This window comes from Equus quagga, chromosome 4 (assembly GCF_021613505.1).
Source record: "Equus quagga isolate Etosha38 chromosome 4, UCLA_HA_Equagga_1.0, whole genome shotgun sequence".
Taxonomy (NCBI): Eukaryota; Metazoa; Chordata; class Mammalia; order Perissodactyla; family Equidae; genus Equus; species Equus quagga.
In genome coordinates this window covers 22,214,105-22,236,767 of record NC_060270.1, presented here as the reverse complement: position 1 = coordinate 22,236,767, position 22,663 = coordinate 22,214,105, and the positions used below count along the sequence as shown (strand labels likewise).

General features: G+C 36.6%; 1 protein-coding gene across 2 annotated transcripts in view; it reads left to right on the top strand.

Annotated features, from left to right (window-relative positions):
* Positions 1-21,707, top strand: part of POLQ (DNA polymerase theta) — a 98,672-nt gene extending 76,965 nt beyond the window's left edge. For both annotated transcript variants that reach the window (XM_046657851.1, XM_046657849.1), the window contains exons 25-30: positions 2,041-2,225; positions 5,530-5,641; positions 9,389-9,513; positions 17,365-17,518; positions 20,364-20,479; positions 20,732-21,707. In XM_046657851.1, the coding sequence (XP_046513807.1) occupies positions 2,041-2,225; positions 5,530-5,641; positions 9,389-9,513; positions 17,365-17,518; positions 20,364-20,479; positions 20,732-20,845 (806 nt within the window). In that variant the 3' untranslated portion in view covers positions 20,846-21,707. The remainder of the gene's footprint in view (positions 1-2,040; positions 2,226-5,529; positions 5,642-9,388; positions 9,514-17,364; positions 17,519-20,363; positions 20,480-20,731) is intronic.
* The last annotated feature ends 956 nt before the right edge of the window (positions 21,708-22,663 follow it).

Below are 22,663 nucleotides of genomic sequence, written 5' to 3'. Positions count from 1 at the left end.
GAGCTTTGTCCCTGCACAGCTTAGTATTTGGTCAAAAATCCAGAGGGATGGGGCCAGCCCAGTGGCGCAGTGGTTAAGTTCACAAGTTCCGCTTCGGCGGCCTGGGGTTTGACGGTTTGGATCCCGGGTGTGGACCTACGCACCTCTTGTCAAGCCATGCTGTGGCAGGCATCCCACAGATAAAGTAGAGGAAGATGGGCATGGATGGTAGCTCAGGGCCAGTCTTCCTCAGCAAAAAGAGAGGATTGGCAGCTGATGTTAGCTCAGGGCTAATCTTCCTAAAAAAAAAATCCAAAGGGATTACTGTGCATATTTCTGGTGCTTCTTTTATGCACAGCTCCTTTCCCTCCAAATTTTCACAAATTCTAGCTGCCTCTGTAGGCCCAAACTCTGGTCTCTGCTTCCTCGGCTAGAGAGACCATAGTGCTTTGTTTTATCTCTCTTCCCTGCAGTGCATTCTGGAGGGTGCCTCCATTCAGAAGCCTGAGATAGTTGCATGGCTCACCCCGTCTTATCTCTACTCTCCCCCTTCTCAAGGATTATAGCCCTGCATTGCCTGTTGTTCAACGTCTGAAAACAGTTACTTCATATATTTTGTCCAGTTTTATCTTCTTTATGGCAGGAAAGCCATAGAAGTTGTGGTTGTTTTAAATCAAAATTTATATATTTTTTAATTGATTATTCATTCACATAGTTAAGAAATCAAAATGTGTGAAAGATATATATTGAGAAGCTTTGCTTCCTTCCCTGTCCTAGCCACCCTATTATCTACAGCTCTTATGGATAACTACATATATCAGTTTCTTATATATCCTTCCAGTATTTTTTATGTAGATACAAACAAATATGAATATGTAATATTTTCTTCCTCTGTTCTTATAAAAAAATAAACATTCCATATATACTGCTGTGTGCCTTGCTTTTTTCATTTAATGTTTTTATACCAAAGATTTGTGATTATCAGTAAAAAAATTTGAACATAAACCAGTTTAGTTTGTGTGCAGTTGATCTATGCAGCGATCTGTAGGCTTGTTCGCTGAGTCACAGAGTAAAAGCCTGTTTAATTTTGATAGATATCGCCAAATTACCATCTAATGGGGAACAGTTACCATTTACACCCCAATAACAATATATGAGTGTTTCTCAACCTTGCCAGAGTGTGCTGTCCAACTTCTGGATTTTTGCAGTGTCGGTAGAGAAAAATTTTTTCTTGCTATAGATTTAATTGGCATTTCTTTTATTGTGAATGAAGAGCATTCTTTGATATATTTAAGGTTCTTTTGTTTTTATCATTTCTATGAACTGCTTGTTTATGTTTTGTCTTATTCTTGATTTGTAGTACCTCTTTTATTATATGGCAATGAATCCTTTAACATCAGTTGCAAATTTTTCCTAGTTTTCCTTTGACTCTGCTTTTATTTGTTTTTGTTTTATTTTTCCATGCATATCTAATCCAGTCATTTCTATTCCGTAGGTAAATTATCTGAATCTTCTTAATAACTCTTCTTCACATATTTACCGCTTGATTCTTTTCACTGAAAGTCTTTGTTACTGTCAAAGCAGAGCACACATTTCTCTTCAGCCCCCTTAAAATGTGCACATGTTAGAAACCAGTTTCTCCATTCATTCATTCATTCATTTATTTAATGGCTTATTATTTTCCAAGAACTGTGCAAAGTTTTCTATAGCATGCAAGGGAAAATTAAGTCTTCCATATCTAATGGCTCAGTGCCACGTGGGAGAGGCATGAAAGAACCTTTTAGATGATATGTCAGGTGCTGTGGGAACACTGAGGAAAGCACTACCATGGTGGTGAAGGGGCAGAGGTCAGGAGTGGCTTTACACATACTACGTATACTTGAAAGTTAAACGGAAAAAAATGATCTAAGTTACAAAACTGAATTGCATCATGTTAAGGGCAAGGTTTTAACTTTTGGACACATGATCTCATGTTAGAACTAAGTTTCTGTCATCCTGCTCAATTATATAAAACTTGGGTTTGTCTTTGTACCAGCTTTACTAAAATTATTTCTACTTCAGGTGGTTTAATACTAGCTGCTGATTACTCTCAACTTGAACTGAGGATCTTGGCTCATTTATCCCAGGATCGTCGTCTCATTCAAGTGTTAAACACTGGAGCTGATGTTTTCAGGAGTATTGCAGCTGAATGGAAAATGATTGAGCCAGAGTCTGTTGGGGATGATCTGAGGCAACAAGCAAAGCAGGTGATCTTAGTGAACATGCTTAATATAAATGAGGAGAATTTTAATGATTCAGAAAAATTAAAAAATTGTCTCAATCATTTGTAGTTGAAGAATGATTTCTCCATCTTTGGGTCTTTCAAACCACATTCATCTGAGCCTTCTCATGGTATTCATTATACTTTCCTTCATAGAGTCAGTAGAATGAATCCTAGACTTAGTCTGAGGCTACCTAGTGTCAAGAAGGCCATGTGCATTAGTGGTAGATATTGTGGTGGTGGTACTTGTTATTTATGTATGTGTGTGTATTTTTTTAAACCTGTTTCTAGTCTGTAAGCATCCATATTTTCATGAAGCATTGAGCCACAGTTCTTTTTATAGAAAGATGCTCTCTAAATGTTTGTTGAAAAATAAATATTGCTGAGTTGTGGATTATAGTTAATAACTGATAGCTATTTAGTTTTTTGAGGCCATTGGTTAAGCTGATCTAGCTGTGAAACATTATACTGCCCTTGGACATTTCAAATGGGTCCATATTAGTTCCTACTCCTGGATGTCTATCAGGCACAGAGAAGGTCAAAGGCCACATTTACACTATTTCCTGGCTTGGATTAACACTGCTGCTTCCTTACCACATGACCTGTGGGAAACCTGATACCATTTTCAAGAGAGTAGGATTGGTGGCTAGGTAAAGGCACACTACTCCCACCTCTAAGATTCTGCTTTATCAGTTTTACTTTCACACTTCTAGTTACTCTCAGCTGTAATTCTTTTTTTTTTTGGAAGATTAGCCCTGAGCTAACATCTGCTGCCAATCCTCCTCTTTGTGCTGAGAAAGACTGGCCATGAGCTAACATCCGTACCCATCTTCCTCTACTTTATATGTGGGATGCCTGCCACAGCATGGCTTGATAAACAGTGTGTAGATCTGCATCTGGGATCCGAACCGGGGAACCCTGGGCCGCTGCAGCGGAACATGCAAACTTAACCACTGCGCCACTGGGCTGGCCACTCGCAGCTGTAATTCTTGACCAGCTCATTAGGCATGAAACATTTCCTCTCACCACTGCCTGTTCAGCACCAACACTTGTTTCGTCACTGTTTAGAAGGCCAGCTTTGTCCTGTCTATTTAATCTCCTCTGGGGTCCTGCATTTAGCAAAAAATCACACTCTAGGTAAAATAGGTAATATGCCAGTATTTAATCTTCATATTAAACCCATGAAATAGGTATTATTATTATCCCCATTTCATATAGGAGGAAACTAAGGCAGAGAAAGTTAATACTTTGCTTAACTATACATCTCTACAACTGTAAGTAGTGGAGCCAGGATAAGTTCAGACTGCCAGAACTTAGACATCTGACTCCGTAACCTGAATATTTATCCACTGATGATAGCTACCTCTATTTAATAAGTTCTTGCATGATTTAATGGTGTTTATGCTATACCAATTTTTTCCCCTAAATCACCATGCACTGAACCATCTAATTCTTGAGTCTTACTGAGATCTCAGCCAGTGCTGACACAGTATCCGAGTTAAAAAAAAAATGTAGGAGTCACAACAAATAAAATATAAAAGGACCAAAAAGGAAAAGAAAAAAGGAGGAAAAAAAATCCCTCCAAATGTATTAAAAAAAAACAAAAAATCTCTAGCTGTCTTATCACATTAAAAGTATTTTTGAATTTTGATAATTTTTTCAAGTTATCTTTTCAAATTTTATTTAACAACATTTTATAGAGCTTGCTTTATGTCAGGCAGTTTCATAAATACTTAATTTCATTTACCACTAACAATCTTCTGATGTAGGTATTACTATCCTCATTTTATGGAAGAAGAAATCAAGATGCCAAGAGTGTAGGTAGCTTGTGCACGATAATACATCTTGTAAATGCTGGCTGGAACTAGGATTTGAACCCAGGCAATATTTATTAAATTGGAGTTTCTTTGTTGATCTATTTAGATCATTTCCCTCCACTACTCGCAAAATTTCCTCAGGAGTTTGTGTTAACCCAAATGAATTCTGCAATTATGGGATTTCAGGTGGCTGTGAGGTGAAGAGGATATTTATTTTCAATGAAATTTCCCTATTATCAAGTCATGAAGCCTGCTCTTCCTGCTCTTTCAGTGCTATCCAAGGACGAGGAAAGGAATGTTTTTAATGTTTCTCTTTCCTAACTCTTAGGCACTTCTTTGAGCAGAAGTTAGGGAAGTATTATGAGGAGTAGAAAACTGCTCTGAAGACTACTACTACTAGATAAATGACAGAGGCAGAAATAAATCTTCCCTTTTAAATCACTAGGATTATTTTCTTAAAACACACAGTCATTCATATTCATTCATATTCTGCCCCTCCTCCCTGCCCCCCCAAAAGGAAGTACAGTTGTGCACCACATAATGAAGATTCTGTTGATGATGGACTGCACATATGACAGTGGTCCCATAAGATTAGTACCATATAGCCTAGGTGTGTAGTAGGCTATTCCATCTAGGTTTGTGTAAGTATAGTAGAGGAAGAAGAAATTTTCCTCTACCCTTCTAGGTTCTTCTGGCTGGTCTAAGAATTAAATTGAAATGAGACAGATTAATAGGAGAAAAACAAAAGTTTAATAACGTGTATACATGGGAGAAAACCAGGAAAACTGAGTGACTCACCAAAATGGCCAAAGCCCTCACTTTAAATACCATCCTCAGCTGAAGACAAAAGGAGATATTGGGGGTGTGGAGAGTCAGGGACTTCAAAGGGAAGGAAGGCAACTACAAGTAGATGAAAGGAACACGTATTTGGAAAACAAGTGTTTGGCCACACAGAAACAGAAGAACACAGAGGGGAGCCCAACAAACTGGCTTTTTTAGGTTCCTCCCTGTCTACCACCTAGTTCATGTGCTAAGCTTCACTTCCTGAGACAGGTTTTTTTATCTCAATGCTTTCAGGTAGTTAAAAGGAAGATAAAAACCTCTGAGTCTTTCGTTTCTTAAAAATAATCAGCCTAAAGTAGTCCTCATGTTAAAGAGACACATTCTGGAGTGGCAAATTTTATTCCCCTTCAATGCACTTTATGATGTTCTCACAAGGAAATCACCTAATGACACATTTCTCAAAAAGTATCCCCATCGTTAAGCAACACATGGCTATATTGCTAAAAGGCAGAAAAGATGTTTATTGGATATTGGCTTCTACGGATCTAACCCTAAAGCAAATCTAACCATTTCTTTGACTTACTATGAAATAAAAAGTTTACCAAATTTCAATCGTAATGAACTTTTTATATTTACATTTTACATAGTTATGTCCTTTGGTTTACTTACTGAGTGTGATGACTCTTTCAGATTTGCTATGGAATCATTTATGGAATGGGAGCTAAATCTCTGGGAGAACAGATGGGCATTAAAGAAAATGATGCTGCTTGCTACATTGACTCCTTCAAATCCAAATACACAGGTAAGGAAGTGTTGAGTGTTAATTATCTTCTAGATACTATTCTTTTCAACTGTCTTTCCATACTTTATTACGTTTAAAAAGTTTGTGTTACAGAATTTTCTATTAACATTTCTATTAATCAGAAGTTTCCATCAGGCATTGTTAGTTAAATAATATTAATCTTATTATGAATATTTACTAAGATGTGCTTTTATCATAAGAGTACGGACAGAAATGGAATAGCAAAATGCTGTTGATGTGTATACTACTGTGTCATTGTGAACATCTCTTGAAATCTTGGAATTGTCCTGTGCTTTAGGTTTAGGTAGCTTTAATTTGAAACAGTAAACCATTGATTAAATGTACCAGAAACCACGAGAGAACAATTGCTGTTAAAGAGCAGTTTGAGTATCATTGTCTTAAATGATCTCTTCTTTTGGCAGTTTATTGAGGTGTAATTTACATACAATAAAATTCACCCTTTTTAGATGTATAATTCTGTGAGTTTTGACAAATGCACGCAGTCATATAATTTATACCACAACCAAGATATGGAACTGTCACCCCATCACCCCTAAAAGTTCTTTTATGCCCCTTTGTAATAAACGTCCCCCACTCCCAGAAGAAAGTTTTATTCATACATGACATGACCTTGTATGTAGAAAATCAAATTCTACAAAAACAACTACTAAAACAAAGAACTAAATTTAGCCAGGTCCCACCACACAAGGTCAATTTGTAAAAATCAGTTGTATTTTTATATAGTAGCAACAAACAACTAGTGAATGAAGGAAAAATACAGCCATTTACAATAGCATAAAAAATATGAAATACTTGGAATAAATTTAACAGAGTGTGTGCAAAACTTTATTGAAAACTCCAAAGCAATTCTGAGAGAAATCAAAGAATACTTAAATAAATGTGAGGTTTACCATGTTAATTTATTAGAAGGCACAAATACTGTTATGATGACAGTTCTCTGTAAGTTATTCTATAGATTCAATGCAATTCCAATGAAAATTCCATTAGACTTTTATGTAGAATTTGACAAGCTGATTCTAAATTTATATAGAAATTCAAAGGGCCTGAAATAACTAGAATAATTTTTAGGGAAACGTACAATGTTGAGTAATTATATTCCCTGGTTTCAAAACTTATTGTAAAACTGCAATAATCGAGAAAGGTATAAGGGTAGACGTAGAAAACAGTGGGTCACAATAAAGGGTCCAGAAATAGACCTATCCATATATGGAGAATTGATTTTCAACAAAGCTGCCATGGTAATTCAATGAAGGAAAGAAGGTCTTGTCAACAATTGGTACTGGAGCAACTGCATACCCGTATATGAAAAAAATGAACTTTAACTTTCGTCTCACACTATATTCAAAAATTAACTTGATATGGAGCATAGACTTAAAAGTAAAAGCTGAAACTATAAATCTTCCGGAAGTAAACAGAGGAGAAAAGCTTTGTGACACTGAGGTAGGCAAAGATTTCTTAGGTGGTAATAACTGAATTACCTGAATTAACCATCAAAGATAAACATTGATAAAAGACACCATTAAGAAAATGTAAAGGCAAGCAGCAGACTGAGGGAAAATATTTGCAGTTCCTATTATCTAACTTATGTCCAGAATATATAAAGAACTCTTATAACTTAAAGCTAAGAAGGTAAACAATCCAATAAAATAAAGGTCAAAAGGTTTGAACAAACACTTCAGAAAAGAAGATAAATGAATGACCACATCAAATGTTATCATCATTAGTCATCAGGGAAAAGCAAATTAAAACCACAAAGAGATACCATTAAAAAATCTTAGAATGGCTAAAATTAAAAACATTGTATCTCTTTTACATTGTTGGTAGGGTTGTAAAATGGTACGACGACTTTGGAAAACAGTATGGGTTTTTCATACAAAGTTAAACATACACCTAACCACGTGATCCTGCAATTCTACTATTGGGTATTTACTCAAGAAAAATGAAAACTTATGTCCAAAGAAAGACTTGTTTGTGAATGTTATATAGCAGTTTTACTTATAACAGCCAGAGATTGGGAATAGTCCAAATGTCTACCAGCAGGATTGTGGATAAACAGATTTTGGTATATCTCTGCAATGGAATACTACTTAGCAAAAGAAGGCAGACACAGGTGAGAACATACAGTATAATTCAGTTTTTATGAATTTTGAGAACATGAAAAACTAAGATATGGTGTCATAGAGTAGATCAGCGAAAGTTTGAAGCTCATAATGGAGAGCTGACTGTAAAGGTGATGAAAATGTTTCATATCTTGTAGCAGTTGTTATAAAGATGTGTACACTTGTTAAAATGCATCAAATTGTTCACCTGAACTGGGTGCCTTTTGTTGTATGTAAATTTTATCTCAGGATTGTTTTTTAAAGTAGTTCTTGTAATCTCTGAATATTTGAAAGCCTCCTACAGGAGTCAGGTAAGAGAATTTGTGGAGGTGTGGTCTATTAAATCTCATCCTTTTCTTTGCTCTTCACTCAAAAATATCGTAGTAATTCTTAAAGAGAAAAAGATGAGAGCCTGATTGCTTTCTGAAATTCTTACATTATTAGTCAACTGTCACCAACACCTTCACTTGGCAGGGTTTTCTTCCCTTCCTTTCCCCACAGTCTCCTCAAATGTCTTTCCTGTGCCAGCCATACAACAGAAATCCTCAACTGTGTTTATTACTTAGGACAAGCAAAGCTGTGAGAAAGCAGAGATGTCGTATATGAATAAAGACAGATTTTCATAGTCTATACTAGATTGTGTTTTAAAGAGTACAGAGGAAAAATGTTCCAGGAGAGAAGAACCTCTCTAACTCAGAGACAGGACTGAGCAGTGAAGAGATTGGCACAACTGCAGCAAAGAATTCTTCCTGGAGATCCATGAGACATAATAATGGACCTATACTGCAAAGGATGAATGCTAGTATAGGGAATATGAATGTGTTTGAATAGTATTCTATACGTAGTCTTTTTAAATTTTAAGAAGTGGGTTGTTTATGTTCCTAATGAAATATTTATTATAACTTGGGCATTAATTTCAGTTAGGCCCTATTTGGTTCATAGCTTACATGGTAACAAGGAGCCTAAAATGTTTTAAGCCTGGAAATGAGAACATCAAAGAGTAAAGAGGATTAACATGATCAAAGAACAGAAACCTGTGAAAAGTAGCATGGAATAGTCTTAAGATCCTGGAGTAAAAGCACCTAGGTTTTAGTACCTGCTTTGTTATTCTGGAGTTTAGTTTCGTATTTTTTGTTGTTGTTATTGGTTAAAAACAAAGAGAGAGTTAGATTATGTCATTTCCAAAGTCCCTTTTGTTTCTAACTTTCTGAGACTACAAAAAGTGAATGAAAGTTTATATGCAAAGTTTTGATGATGTGATAATAGTGTTAAGAATCATGATGAGGTTTTGGAACAACAAACAAACACATGGAGACAGAGATTGGATTGGTGGTTACCAGAGGGGAAGTGGGGAGGCAGGAGGGCAAAAGGGGTGATTAGGCACATGTGTGTGGTGATGGATTGTAATTAGTCTTTGGGTGGTGAACATGACGTAATCTACACAGAATTGAAAGACAATGATATACACTCAAAATTTATGTAATGTTATAAGCCTATGTTACTACAATGAAAAAATATGTAAGAAAAAGAATCATCATGAGGTTTTGGTCTATTTCACTATACTAAAACAAGTGAATGAGATTAAGAATGACTTTTGGTTGTAATTATTTCTGTATTTTCTTTGTAGGGATTAATCATTTCATGAGAGAGACAGTGAAGAATTGTAAAAGAGATGGGTTCGTTCAGACCATTCTGGGAAGGCGTAGATATTTACCAGGAATCAAAGACAACAACCCTTATCATAAAGCTCACGTATGTTGAAATTTCTCTGGGTTTTTAACTTAATGTTTCAATGACATACACTTTTTCAGCAAAGACTAAACACTACTAATGTCCCTTTTAGGGATCACTAGCATGTTAATTGAATCTTCAGTTTCATTAAGGACTTCTGAAGTGATGGCACATGCCAGTGTTTGCTGAACACAGTCTTTGGGAGACTAATGTAAATATGAGTTCACTTAATAATACTTCAATTAAAGATCTTTTGTTTCAGTAAGCCAATTATTTATTAGCTTTGGTTAATAAGTTATAAATAAACTTAATTCTTACATTTGCTAATTGTTCTATTTAGGGTACCATACACTAGTTTGTCATATCACAGTAGATTGTCAGTGTCTTCAAAGATTAGCCAGTCATTTAATTTGTGATATTTTTTGGTTCATTCCACTTATTTATATTTTTATTTTAATTTTTTTTGGTGAGGAAGATCAGCCCTGAGCTAACATTTGTTGCAAATCTTCCTCTTTTTGCTTGAGGAAGATTGTATTTGAGCTAATATCTATGCCAATCTTCCTCTATTTTGTATGTGGGACACTGCCATAGCATGGCTTGATGAGTGGTGTGTAGACCCGTGCCCAGGATCTGAACCCACAAACCCCAGGCCGCCAAAGTGGAGCATGCAAACCTAACCACTGTGCCAATGGGCCAACCCCCAACTTGTTTGTTTATTTTAACTACACTGGTTCATCAGAGGTTATCAGGATACCCAAAATATTGAAGGTTATTTTTAGCATCATTTTAAAGATTTGTTGATGGGATTTGCTCAAATTATGATTAAAATCTCTTTCTGAAATCATTGGGATTCATAGAAGTATTCTATGTAGCTGAGCAGTTAAACTTCTATTATAGTCCAAATCTTCCTATTTTAACTGATTGTATTTTGCCCTTCCCCCATACTTTTGTGTGTCAGTGTCCACTGAACATTGTATGTAATGAAAATACCTAGTCCCCATACTGCTAAACTTCTATCTGGAGCTAGCAGCCTTCAGAGCAGTAGTGCTCTTAGGGACCATAGAGAAATAGTTGACTTTTACTTCACTCTCTGGCCTCCCATATGTCCACAGACAGACATCAGATATTATCAGGCTTTTACCGTATTTCTAAATGAACTAGGCACTATAGTTTAGTTGATGCACTAAGAAAAATGAGTCTTGAAATGTAGCAGAAGAGATAAAGCAAAATAAACAAATATAAAAATGACATATATACTCAATTATTTAGGCTTCAAGGAAGAGGTCAGACTTGAACAGATTCTTGAAGATGATTTAAAGTTTAGATTGTTGGGCATGAGAAAAAGACAATCACAAGTGGATAAGAGTTTGAGGATTGGCTAGAATCTAATCTGGTAGGAATGGAGAGTTTGAGTTGTTACTTAGGGGTAGATGATTTTTCTACTGGTCAGATGGAATCATCTTGTGGAAGGCTTTTAATGGCAGGCTGAGAAATTTAGACTTGGTCTAACACGAATTGATTATGTTTCTTGGGATTTACATGACGAAAAGTGGTAGATAGAGTTAGTAATGTAGATGAACCATATAATTTTTTGAAAACTAATATTTTTGTACCTAAAGATGTGAGAGTAAGACTTTTCATGCCAAATCCTTAGGAGTCAAAATTCTAACTGATTCATTAGGTTGTTGCTGAGAAAAGAAAAAATTTCAACACTGAGTTAGGAATAGAGTACATATAGCCAGATTTCTTTTTTGGTTTTGGTTTGGTTTAGTTTTACTTTTTGTTTAAATTTTTATTGTATTGAAAAATATACATAGAGAAAGCACAGGAAACAAATGTAAATTTCAGTAAATTATCACAGAACTACAGCTTTGTAACCACCGTTCAAGTCGAGAAATAGAAATATTTTCAGCACCCCAGAAGGCCCCGCTCATGCTTCCTCCTAATCACCATCCACTGCTTCACAGAAATAACCATTATCATAACTTCTAACCCTATAGTTTTATGTATTTTTGACCTCTCTATATGTCATGTATGTGTATTCTTCTGTGGCTGGCTTCTTGCACACAAAATTACATAGGAAAGTCATTCATGTTGTTTCATGTATGGGTAGCTGTATAGTACTCTATTATATGACTATACCATGATTTATCCATTTTTCTGTTAATGGGCCTTTGGGTTTCCAGTTTGGAGCTATTATAGATCTTGCTGGTTTGAGCATTCTTGTCCAAGGTTCCTGGTGTACATATGCTACCATTTATGTTTATTGAAGACCTAGTCATAGAAATGCTGCTTATCTTCAGCTTTGGTAGAGAAAGTGAAATTGTTTTTCATGCTGGTTGTAGCAATTTGTCCTCCTGTTGGAAGTGTATGTGAGTTCTCATCGCTCTGCATCCCTGCCACCATTTGCTTTCAAGTTAGTATAATTTTAGGTATTCTGGTGGGTGTAAAGTAGTATCCTGTAGTTTTAATTTGAATTTCCTTGAATACTAATGAGGTGGAGCAACTTAACAAATATTTATTAACCATTTAATTTTTTTTTCTTGGGAAAGTGCCTATTCAGGTGTTCCTGTTCATTTTTTTGTTGGGTTTTCTGTCTTTTTCTTATTGATTTGTAGGAGCTTATTATTGGTTATATGTGTGGAAAGTATTCTCTCCATACTGTGTCTGCCCTTTTCATTCCTTATTTGTAATTTTACATGAGGAGAGGGTATTAATTTTGTTTATTCTTAAAATTTTTATCAAGGCATAATGTATGTGCAGTAAAGGGCACAAACAAGTGTAAAGCTTGGAGTTTTATGTATGCATGTACCCATATAACCACCATCATGATCATGATATAGAACTTTTCCAGACCCCAGAAGACTTCTTTACCTCCCTCCAAGTCAATAATGTGTCCCCTGCTTAAACACGTAAAACTATAGGTTAGTTTTGTATGAACTTGAATTTGATTTAAATGCAATCATACCATATGTACTCTTGGGTCTGAGTTTTTCTGTTCAGATGTAGGTCTGTGAGATTCATCAGTGTCATGTGAACTATAGTTCACTTCTTTATTTTAGCTGAGTAGTATTCCATTATAGGAACATACCAACAATTTATGCATTCTAATATTGGCAGGCATTTTGTTATTCCCAGGTTTTGGCTGTCATTAAAAGAGCTGCTGTGAACATTCTTGTTTGTCTTTTGGTGAACATATGAACCCAATTCCATTGCCGAGTCATAGAGTAAGCATGTTTTTACCTTTAGTACATACTGCCTAACAGTTTTGCAGAGTGGTTATCCCAATTTACATTGCCATCAGCTACGCATATTGTATCTACTACATTCTTGCCATTACTTGATATCATTGGTCTTTAATTTTAACCATTCTGGTAATTGTGTAGTGCTATCTCATTGTGCTTTTAATTTGCTTTTCCCTAATGACTAGTGATGTTGAGCTCCTTTTTTATGTTTATTGACCATTTGGATATCTTCTTTTGCAAAGGATCTGAGTCTTACGTCTTTTGTGTTTTTGAGTTGTCTATCCTTTAACTGATTTATAAGAATCCTTTATGTATTCCAGATATGAGCCCTTTGCTTACATGGATTTATCAGTCTTTTGTATTGTTGTAGTACTTTCTTTGATGTGTTTAAGAAAGCTTTCTCTACCCCCAACATCAAGAAAATATTCTATACAAGTTTTTGGTTTTGCCTTTTACATTTATATCTGCAATCAACCAGGAATTGATTTTTATGAATTATGAGAGCTTGAGAGTCAAGGTTTCTCTCCTTCTCCCACCCTGCCATGGATATACAATTGTCCCAAACTATTTATTGAAAAGACTGATCTTCTTCCCACTGCTCTGTAGTTCCACCTTTGCTACAAATTAAATTTCCAAATATGGATGTGTCTGTTTCTGGACACATTATTTTGGTCTGCTGTATTTGCTCATCCTTTAGACAATGCCACACTGCCTTAGTTACGTAGTTCTGTAAGGTGTCTTGATATATGGTAAAGTAAGTTTTTTTACCTTGCTCTTTTTTTTTCAGGAATATTTTCCTATTCTTGGTTCTTTGAACTTCTATATAAATTGTAGAAGCAGCTTGTGAATTTCCACACAAACACAAAATTCTGTGGGGATTTTTTTTATTGCAATTGCCTTGTGTTCATAGATCAAGATGAGATATAAACTTGAGTTTTCCAATCCATGAACATGATATTTTCTTTTTTTTAACATGATGTATTTGTCCATTTATTTAGGTCTTTAGGTCTTCTTAAATTCTCTCACTTACATTGTATAATTTTAGAGAAGAGATCTTATACCTTTTTTATTAGATTTATAGCTAGGTATTTGAAAAGTTTTGATACTATTGCAAATGGTATCTTTCTGTATTCTTCCTTTTTTACAATTTCTAACCCTTTGCTGCTGGTATGTAGAAATATAATTGTTTTTATTATTATTCTTTGTCTAGAAACCTTACAAATATTACTTACTAATTCCAATAATTTATCTGTAGATAATTTTAGATATTTTGTCTATACATTTATCATCTGCAAAAAAAGTAGTTTTATAACTACCCTTCCAAACTTTATTCCTTTTATTACTTTTGCATGACTTCCTAGCTGGGACAATGTTGAATAGAAATAGTGACAGTGAGCATCTTTGCTTCTTTTCAGATTTTAGAGGGAAATTTTAAACATTTTACCAATAAGTAGAACTTCCCTTTAGGTTTGTAATAGTGCCTGTGTCAGATAAAGTAAGCTCATAGAGTCTCTGTCACAACTACTCAACTGTGCTGTTGTAGTACGAATGCAATCATAGGTAATACAGAAATGAGTGTGGTTGTGTTCCAATAGAACTGTATTTACAGAAACAGGAGATGGGCCAGATTTGGCCTGAAAGCTGTAGTTTGCCCACCCCTAGTCTAGCTGTTCCTTCTTTGAATGTAATCTGCCTTTTTTCTCTAGGTTGCTTTCAATATAGTGTTTTTCTTTCTGCCTGGTTTCCAGCAGATTTTCTGTGATGTGACTTTGTGTGCGTGTGTGTGTGTGTGTGTTTAATTCATGTGCCTCTGTGTTTAATTGATCCTTTGAGGGTGCTAGGACTTCTTGAATCTGCAGCTTGATATCTTTTGTTGATTTTAGACAATTCTTAGCCATTTCTTCTTCAAATACTGCTTTATTGCATTCTCTTCTCTCTTTTTGGGACTCCTATTATAATTTTTTAAAATCTTTAAAAAAAACTCCTCATATTTGATATCCTCTGTTATATTCCATGTTTATATTTTATCATGCTTAATTCTGGATATTTCCTTCTAACTTACCTTTCAGTTTTCTAATTTGCTCTTTACTTTGCTGTTGAACTCAGCCATTGAGCTTTTAAGTTCTAAATGATATAGAACTTTTCCAACACCCTAGAAGGCTTCTTTCTGCTCCTTCCAAGTCAATACTATCCCCCGTCCCAGTGCACACCCACCAAACTATAGAGAAAACACTGTTTACGTGCTTTAAATTCTGTTATTTTTATTTTTCAGTTCTAAAGTTTCCTTTTTGTTCTTATTTTATGGGTATTTGATTCTTTGCTCAAATAGTCAATGTTGTCTTTTATTCTCTTGAACATATTAAACATTATTTTATAGTCTAATAAGTTTGATAGTAGTGTATATCCTATTAAGTCTTGCACTTGTATACCTGTAGTGTGTTCCTATTGCCTTTTGTTTTTCTTAGTTTTCTACAAAAGCAGTGATATTGTCTCAACTCCTTGTTGTCCTGGTTATTTTTTTATTGACTATGAAACATTGTATATAAAAGATTGTGGATATAATTTGAAGTATGTATGATGACATTACTTTTATTCAGAGGATTTACATTTGCTTTTGGCAGGAGACTAGAATGACCAACGGTATAGGGCTACTTTGATCCGACTTCAGGGATAGGGATGATGTGAAGCAAGGGTATTGTGCCCACACTATGCCAAGTTTATCTTTTTCCTAGGCTGCTAGTTTTGGAGTTGCAACTTGATGGTTTACCAGGCCTCCTTCTGCTTGTTGGGCCCTGAACCCATACTCCAAACTCCAACTCCAGGCTCCTCAAGACCGTCAAGCTCTGCTCAGCTTCTTAGCCTCTCAGCTGTGTCTTCTGTAATCTGTTGATTTCCCTGGAAGAAATGGTGGTTATCAATGCCAGGATCACCTCCTTGGTTTCCTTTCTCTCACAACTTTCTAGGTTCTATAATTCTTCACTTCCTTTTTAACTGTCTGATTTATTCAAAGAGGTATTTTCCATCCAGCTTTTCCAGTTGTTATCAATGGGAGGGTTGATCCTAATGGCCTAATCTTCCATTAGCAGAAACCTGTATTTTTTAGGTACGTGAGAAAGCCCTGGCGATGAAGGAACTGAGACTATGAGACACAAAGCCAAGACTGCCAAGTTTTCTTATTTTGGGAGAGAATTGGGAAGTACCATATCATGAAACTGAAGTATATACTTTAGTCACATTTTTGCTTGCTTATTTCAGAGTAAAAACAACCCCAAAATTTCAGTGGTTTATAATAAGAAGCTTTATTTTTAATTCATGTTACAGTGTGATTCTACTCCATATTTTCTTCATTCTGGAATTCAGAAGAAAGGAAAAGTCCCTATCTGGGATAACCTTTGTTTTGTGACAATGTTGGATACTTTTAAAACTGCTTAGATGTGCCCTATGTTAGTTTTACTCACAGTTCATCCACCAAAACAAGTCAAGGCCATCCTTTCAGAGTGAACAGCACTTCAAATCACATGGCAATGAACGGGGCTGTGTAACTTCACGGAGAAAGGCAGCAAGTAATAGCAACAATAACACAGTCCACGACGCAGAGGCGTATAGTTTCAAGAAGAGGAGGAGTTAGTAGAACTCTGAAATTCAGTCACTCTTTAAACAGAGACAGCTAAGTGAGTTTAGAATGGATTCATCAGCATTAGACAAAACAACAGTCATAAAAAAAAGTTCTCTCTTTAACAGATATTTAATATCCTAGGAGTTGGGTGTTCCCCAGGTGACAGGGAACTTAAAAACATGTCTCAAGTTACATAGATCCCTCCAATGAACAGACCCTTCCCATTTTCTGAGACCTTGTGGGACAATAGCAGTGATATTCATGGGTTGGTTCCACCTTCAATATTAACCCAGACCGCCATCCCTATTGCCCAGGATGATCACTTTTAGCAGCTATGGTTGCCTGCCAGGAAGCTCATTGGCAGCAGTAGTTTCAGGGAAGTTCTAACTTAATACCTAGGGATCTAAGATCCACATTTTCACTAGCAGCAGCTAATGATTAGCCCCAGCAGCCCATAAAAAGCTCTGATTCATACCAGAGAGCTCCAGACCTGCTCGGGCCAGCTCTACATAGGACCAAGAGGCCACTGATATGGGGGATGCACTTGGAACATTCCACCCACATCACAAAGAATGATATTTTACGTATATGAATTTAGGATCAAGAGGAGTTGTATTTTGAAGAATAGATCCTTTAGAGTGAAGTTTAGAACAGCTAGAACATTGATAATATACGTTTATAAAATAAGTTAATTTTGAACTACTTAAATATATTTTAAGTATAAGGTAGGTTTTGGTTCCTAACTGATGTTGAAGATTTCTAAACGAAAGCTATCTGATTTTTTTCTATGTAATCTATCCTCATGTAGATGATAGCCCAGAATCTAGATCCCTGGATCATTCTTGTTGTTATTCTCAGGATGCCGCTTAATAGTTGATGTCCTGGGTCACATCTCGGTCCAGGTTTCCAATCTGGTTGCAGATGTAAGCACTGATATATGGACACTAAAGGCAAGTATGAAACCATGTTGGTGTCTGATGGAACACCTGTTGTTTTTATTGGTTTTTGTAGGCTGAGCGTCAGGCTATCAACACAACAGTCCAAGGTTCAGCGGCTGATATTGTCAAAATAGCCACCGTTAACATTCAGAAGCAATTAGAGACCTTCCACTCAAGCTTCAAATCCCATGGTCATCGGGAGGGTATGCTCCAAAGTGACAGAACAGGTTTGTTCGTAAATGAGGCTCCTGCTATAACATGGTGAGATTAATTGTATCAGAAAAGAAAAGAGGAAGTATTTTATATATTAATGCTTAGCACTTCTCAAATGTTTTGGTCTCATGATGTCTTTATGCTTTTAGAATTATTAAGAATTCCAAAGAGCTTTTATTTATGTGGGTTATATCTACTAAGATTTACCATATTAGAAATTAAAACAGGGAATTTAAAAACATTTATTAACATTTTAAAATAACAATAATAAACTCACCATATATTAACATAAGTAACATATTTTTATGAAAATAACTGTAATTTTCAGAACAAGAAAATTGGTGATACACAGCTTTATTTTACATTTCTGCAATCTCTTTAACATCTGGCTTAAGAGAAGACAGTTGGATTCTCTTATCTAGTTCTGCCTTCAGTTTCTTGCAATATCACCTGTCCTGTAACCTCTGGAAAACCTGTACAGTCTAGGGTGATAAATGTCCCAGTTGGTGGCAGACTGATGAGTTTCCCAGGATGTGGGACTTTCAGTGCTAAAACCAGGATAGTTGATCACCTCGCTGTATATTTATGAGAGAATGAGACTATAAAGGAAAATAACTGCTGAGTGTTATGAAAATAATTTTGACTTTGCAGACGCTTTCAAAGGGTCTCAGGGATCCTCTGTGGTCCTCAGACCACACCTTAAGAACATGTTGATTTTCCTAGCTGTGACCTTCCATGTTCTCTGAAATCTGGGAATATACACTGAGTTGACCTCGTTATCACATACATTTTTTCTTGTTCTTCTTTTCAAAATATTTTCCCTAAGTTTTCTCCTTATTGCTTGGATAGATTATTTCTTGTTCTAACAAGCACGCATGACTTTTCCTTCTCAGTTTGTCCCATGTCCATATTTCCGCTTTAACTATGATTTCACTGTCACTGAGATTGTCAAACCATGACTGTAGCCATATTTTAAATTTTCCTGGGAAGAACTTAAGAAGGTTTGGAGCATAAAGGGGAAGAATAAACTGCTGGAGGTGGGCAGAAAAGGTAGAGATTAGCTGTTGAGGATGGAAATTTTGCTATTTCTAGAAGAAACATACACATATGTTATAGAGAATAATATAGCCAGGTACATATATATAAAGATATTTACTTATATATACAAATGAGTAGATGTAAAAACTTATTTGCACATCAAATAAGGATTGTTAATTTTATTGTCTTCAATCTCCCCCAAAATCTAAGGCTGCTCTTTCAACATTTTGTGTGTGAGCATGTGTGCACACACACAACACATGCACACACACACTCTTATATTTATAGAGAAAGAATATATGATCAAACTTATTTTGGGAATAACACTGTACTTTGGAAGATTTAGAAATAAAAATTATCAACCTTTGTTTAGATTTAAAATCTAAGGAAAGGAAGGGAAGATATGTTATCTGACTGTGAAATGTTTTCCTAACTCTTCACAGCAGAGTGATGCAGTGTCAAAATGAGGCTATAGACAACAACCACCTTTAGAGTGAGTGGAAGGCTATGTGGATATGTCACTAAGGATGACTTCATGGTGTTGTGCTGGGTTAAAGGTAGTAGTAGGTCAGTGGGTTCAAAGGGAGCTGAGCCTGAGGAAGCAGACCACACAGAGAACAGGAGGATGATGGCATTCTGGATCAGAAGCCAAGTAACCAAGGAAATCAAGAGGACAAAGGTATGGTGATCAGAAATCAGAAAAGCCAGAGCATCCAGACAGCCAATGATGTGAGATAAGGGGGGCCCAATGGGTCAGATCAGATTCCAGCCAAACAGGCAAACAGATGCACAGCCTTTGCAGCCCTGGTGTGAAAGCAGCTTGCCATGGCCTCATCTGCCTTTGTTGTCTTATCTCGTGTGAGCCACCTCTGAGAAAACTTGGGCTGCAGATAGTGACGTTAAAGAACTTTCTGAGGGAAGCATCAGATATTGAGGGAGCACCAGACATAGAAGGAGACAGTATTTGTGCTGGCCTGAAGGATAAGTAGGAAATTTGGATGGCAGAAAGGAAGGACTGCTGTGAGATATGGGCAAACAATTAGAGGCAGTTACTCCAAAGGTATTCATGTTGAACCTTGTCTTAGTGATCAGAGGAGCATAATCTGTACCACTAGACCCAGCTAGTTAGGAAATAGTCACTAAGTCTAGTACAGTGGTTTTAACCATTTTTGGAGTTTTAACCATTTTGAGAGTCATTTTGGAGTCTACTGAAAGGCATAGATCATTTTCACAGAAAAGTGTGCAGACAATAGACTCTTACATATAACTTCAAAGGATTTACATACTCTCTGAGGTCCACATTCGGACCCTAGGTTTAGAATTACTTGTCTAGAGAGTTTGGCCCAATTGGGGAAGCATCAATTCTACAATAGTGACCATAAAAAGACATCATAGAGTGTCCCCCTTATAAAGCACTGCCTAATGACAATAGCAGTTCACTTTCCTGGAGCAGGAATCAGGCCCCATACTACCGTGGTGCTACTACTCAGTGGAGTTGGTAGTGGGAACTCCATGGAAAGAGAAGATGTCGGTTGTTCATGAGAAATAAGTTAGACTAGAGTTTGGAGCAGAGTTCTTCAAACTCCATTTACTGATTTCTTTGTTAGACTCCTCCTTTCTGGGAGGAAGTTGATGAGGATTTGAGCTTACCTGATAGGTGGGCTAGGAAGCAGCTAGGAAGTAGTTATTTTCCTGATAGTTCTAAGGCTTATGTGTTTTAATCTCTTAATTAAAATTTCCCAGTTTCTCAAAATCTCTAAAAAAATTTCTCCTATGGTACAGTAACATGCTGATCAATATGCTACTTTTTTCACGGGGTAGGATTGTTACCAAAAAGAAAACTGCAAGGGATGTTCAGTCCAATCAGAGGTGGCTTCTTCATCCTTCAGCTCCATGATGAACTCTTATATGAAGTGGCAGAAGAGGATGTTGTTCAGGTATTTTTGCGGTGTTTGTGTCCAATCTATGGAAAGCTAAGACACCCTCTGAGCGTTCTAGCTGGATCTGGCAGAGCTCCTGCTCCTCAGGAGACCAGTTTGGGAGGTTGGCATGCCTGGCCCTTTTTGGATTTTGTGTTTTAAGCACCATGAAGTGAAGAGCTCCAGTCAGGCTTATCACCTCAGTGGGTGGGTTGGGGAACATTCTTTGATTGGGTAGAGAGTTTGTTAACCGTTTTTTTTTTTTAACAGGTAGCTCAAATTGTCAAGAATGAAATGGAAAGTGCCATAAAACTTTCCGTGAAACTGAAAGTGAAAGTGAAAATAGGTGCCAGCTGGGGGGAGCTGAAGGACTTTGATGTGTGATTGTACGGCTGATGAAGTCCTCCTGGGGAGGCCTGGTGCAGGTACAATCAGGTGGAGAGAGTAGAGATCACCCTTCCACCTGCTTCATGAAAACAGACACCCTCAGTCTCCATGGACCTGGGATAGTCACTTTATAGTGTATCAAAATGTGTACCAGAGTTTATTCTCTGTAGTGTAAAAAATTTTTTTTGAGGTAAAATACCAAGTTTAATGATTATATTTACTCTCAAAGAGTATCTATGAAGTTGCCTTTTCTAGTTTACTGTGGCTCTAAGCAGGCTCAGAGCACATGCTTGAAATATGCACTTAACACTTTGGGTCCTTATTGATCTGGGTTGAGTGTGAAGAATATGGAACTGCTGCTGCTGGGGCACTTTCAGTCCTGTCCCGGGGTGAAATGTGATACAGACCCCAACGGGAGCCACAGGCAGATAAGGATTTGGTTTCACATACACCACCAGGCTTAGGCATTGTGTGTGATTTTCCTCCAATATCAATTTAAGACTACTGAAGTGGTATTTTTAAATATATTGGCTAATAAATTATGAATTCTTAAAGTAGTAAGACTTGGTATGTAGTCTAGGAATGGACTTTAATGAAACACTGCTGCTGCTTCCTTTTCTTGCCCTACTTCATGCAGTGAAGGTATTTGCAATACTTAGGTATTATAAAATAAGCTACACCTCTTCAAGAGGCATCCTCTTCTGCAAGGTCATATGTTTATGTTGCAGGTTAGTATAATACTGCCAGAGAAGGAAGACACCCCTTAGGAGTCCCTTAGTGCCTCTTGCTATTTTTGTGGCACGGTGAGAGCACGCATGCTAAAAAGATTGTACTTTATAACCCCAGTCAGAGGTGTGTAACTGACCCTTTTGCTGTTGAAATAAAATGAATTTATGAGAAACTTTATATCAGCAGTTCAGTTTTTAAAATTGTGTTTGGTCTAAGAGTATCAGAAACCTGTGTCTCCTATTTACTTATTCTGTAGTTTTCTCAACAATGTCTGTGCACATAGGAAGTGCTTATTATATTCTTAGTTATCAGAAGAGCTCTTTTATGTTTATTAATCAGAATAAAGAAAAAAGACAGTTGCTTTATAAACAAAATGTAATACACTATCAATAGTTGGATATTAGGGCACAAGATACTCAGACATGTTGTTTTGTGGGGGAGGGGGAGTGGGCAGAAGATGGCAGAGGTAAGAGGGAAGTTATGTCATTATTTCTCAAGTTTTTTCCATATTCATGTTTCTCAGAGAGAAAAGCTGTAATGCTGTCAGTATTATGGTGGCTTTGAGATCCAGCACAAGAGACAGCTCATTCTCTTCACTTGTGAGCATTCTCCAAATATGAGTGTAGACATATAGTTCATTCTCACCTCATTTTCTGCAGCCATGACCCTGCATGTGTAGTCATATGCATTTCCTCATCTTTTTTGACTTATCAGCTGAACTCAAAATAGGCAGTCCTGGCTCTGCAAGATTGAGTTATGCACAAATTCCAGTTACCAGGGTTTACTTAAGTAATACTAGTGCCCCTACAACACAATTCAGATTACAGTTACCATGGTGTATTAGCAGTAATTGCATAGAGTTCGAACTTCACTAGTATCTCTTCAGTCCACGGATCACTATGTAAATAGCAGATGTGCACTGTGGCAGAATAATGCCTGCCCTCAGGAAAACGCTCACATCCTAATCCTCTGAAGCCGTGAACATGTTATACTGCATGGCAAAAGGGACACTGCTGCTGCGATTAAGTTAAAGATCTTGAGATGGGGGGATTATCTTGGATTATCTGGTGGTTCCAGTGTAAACAC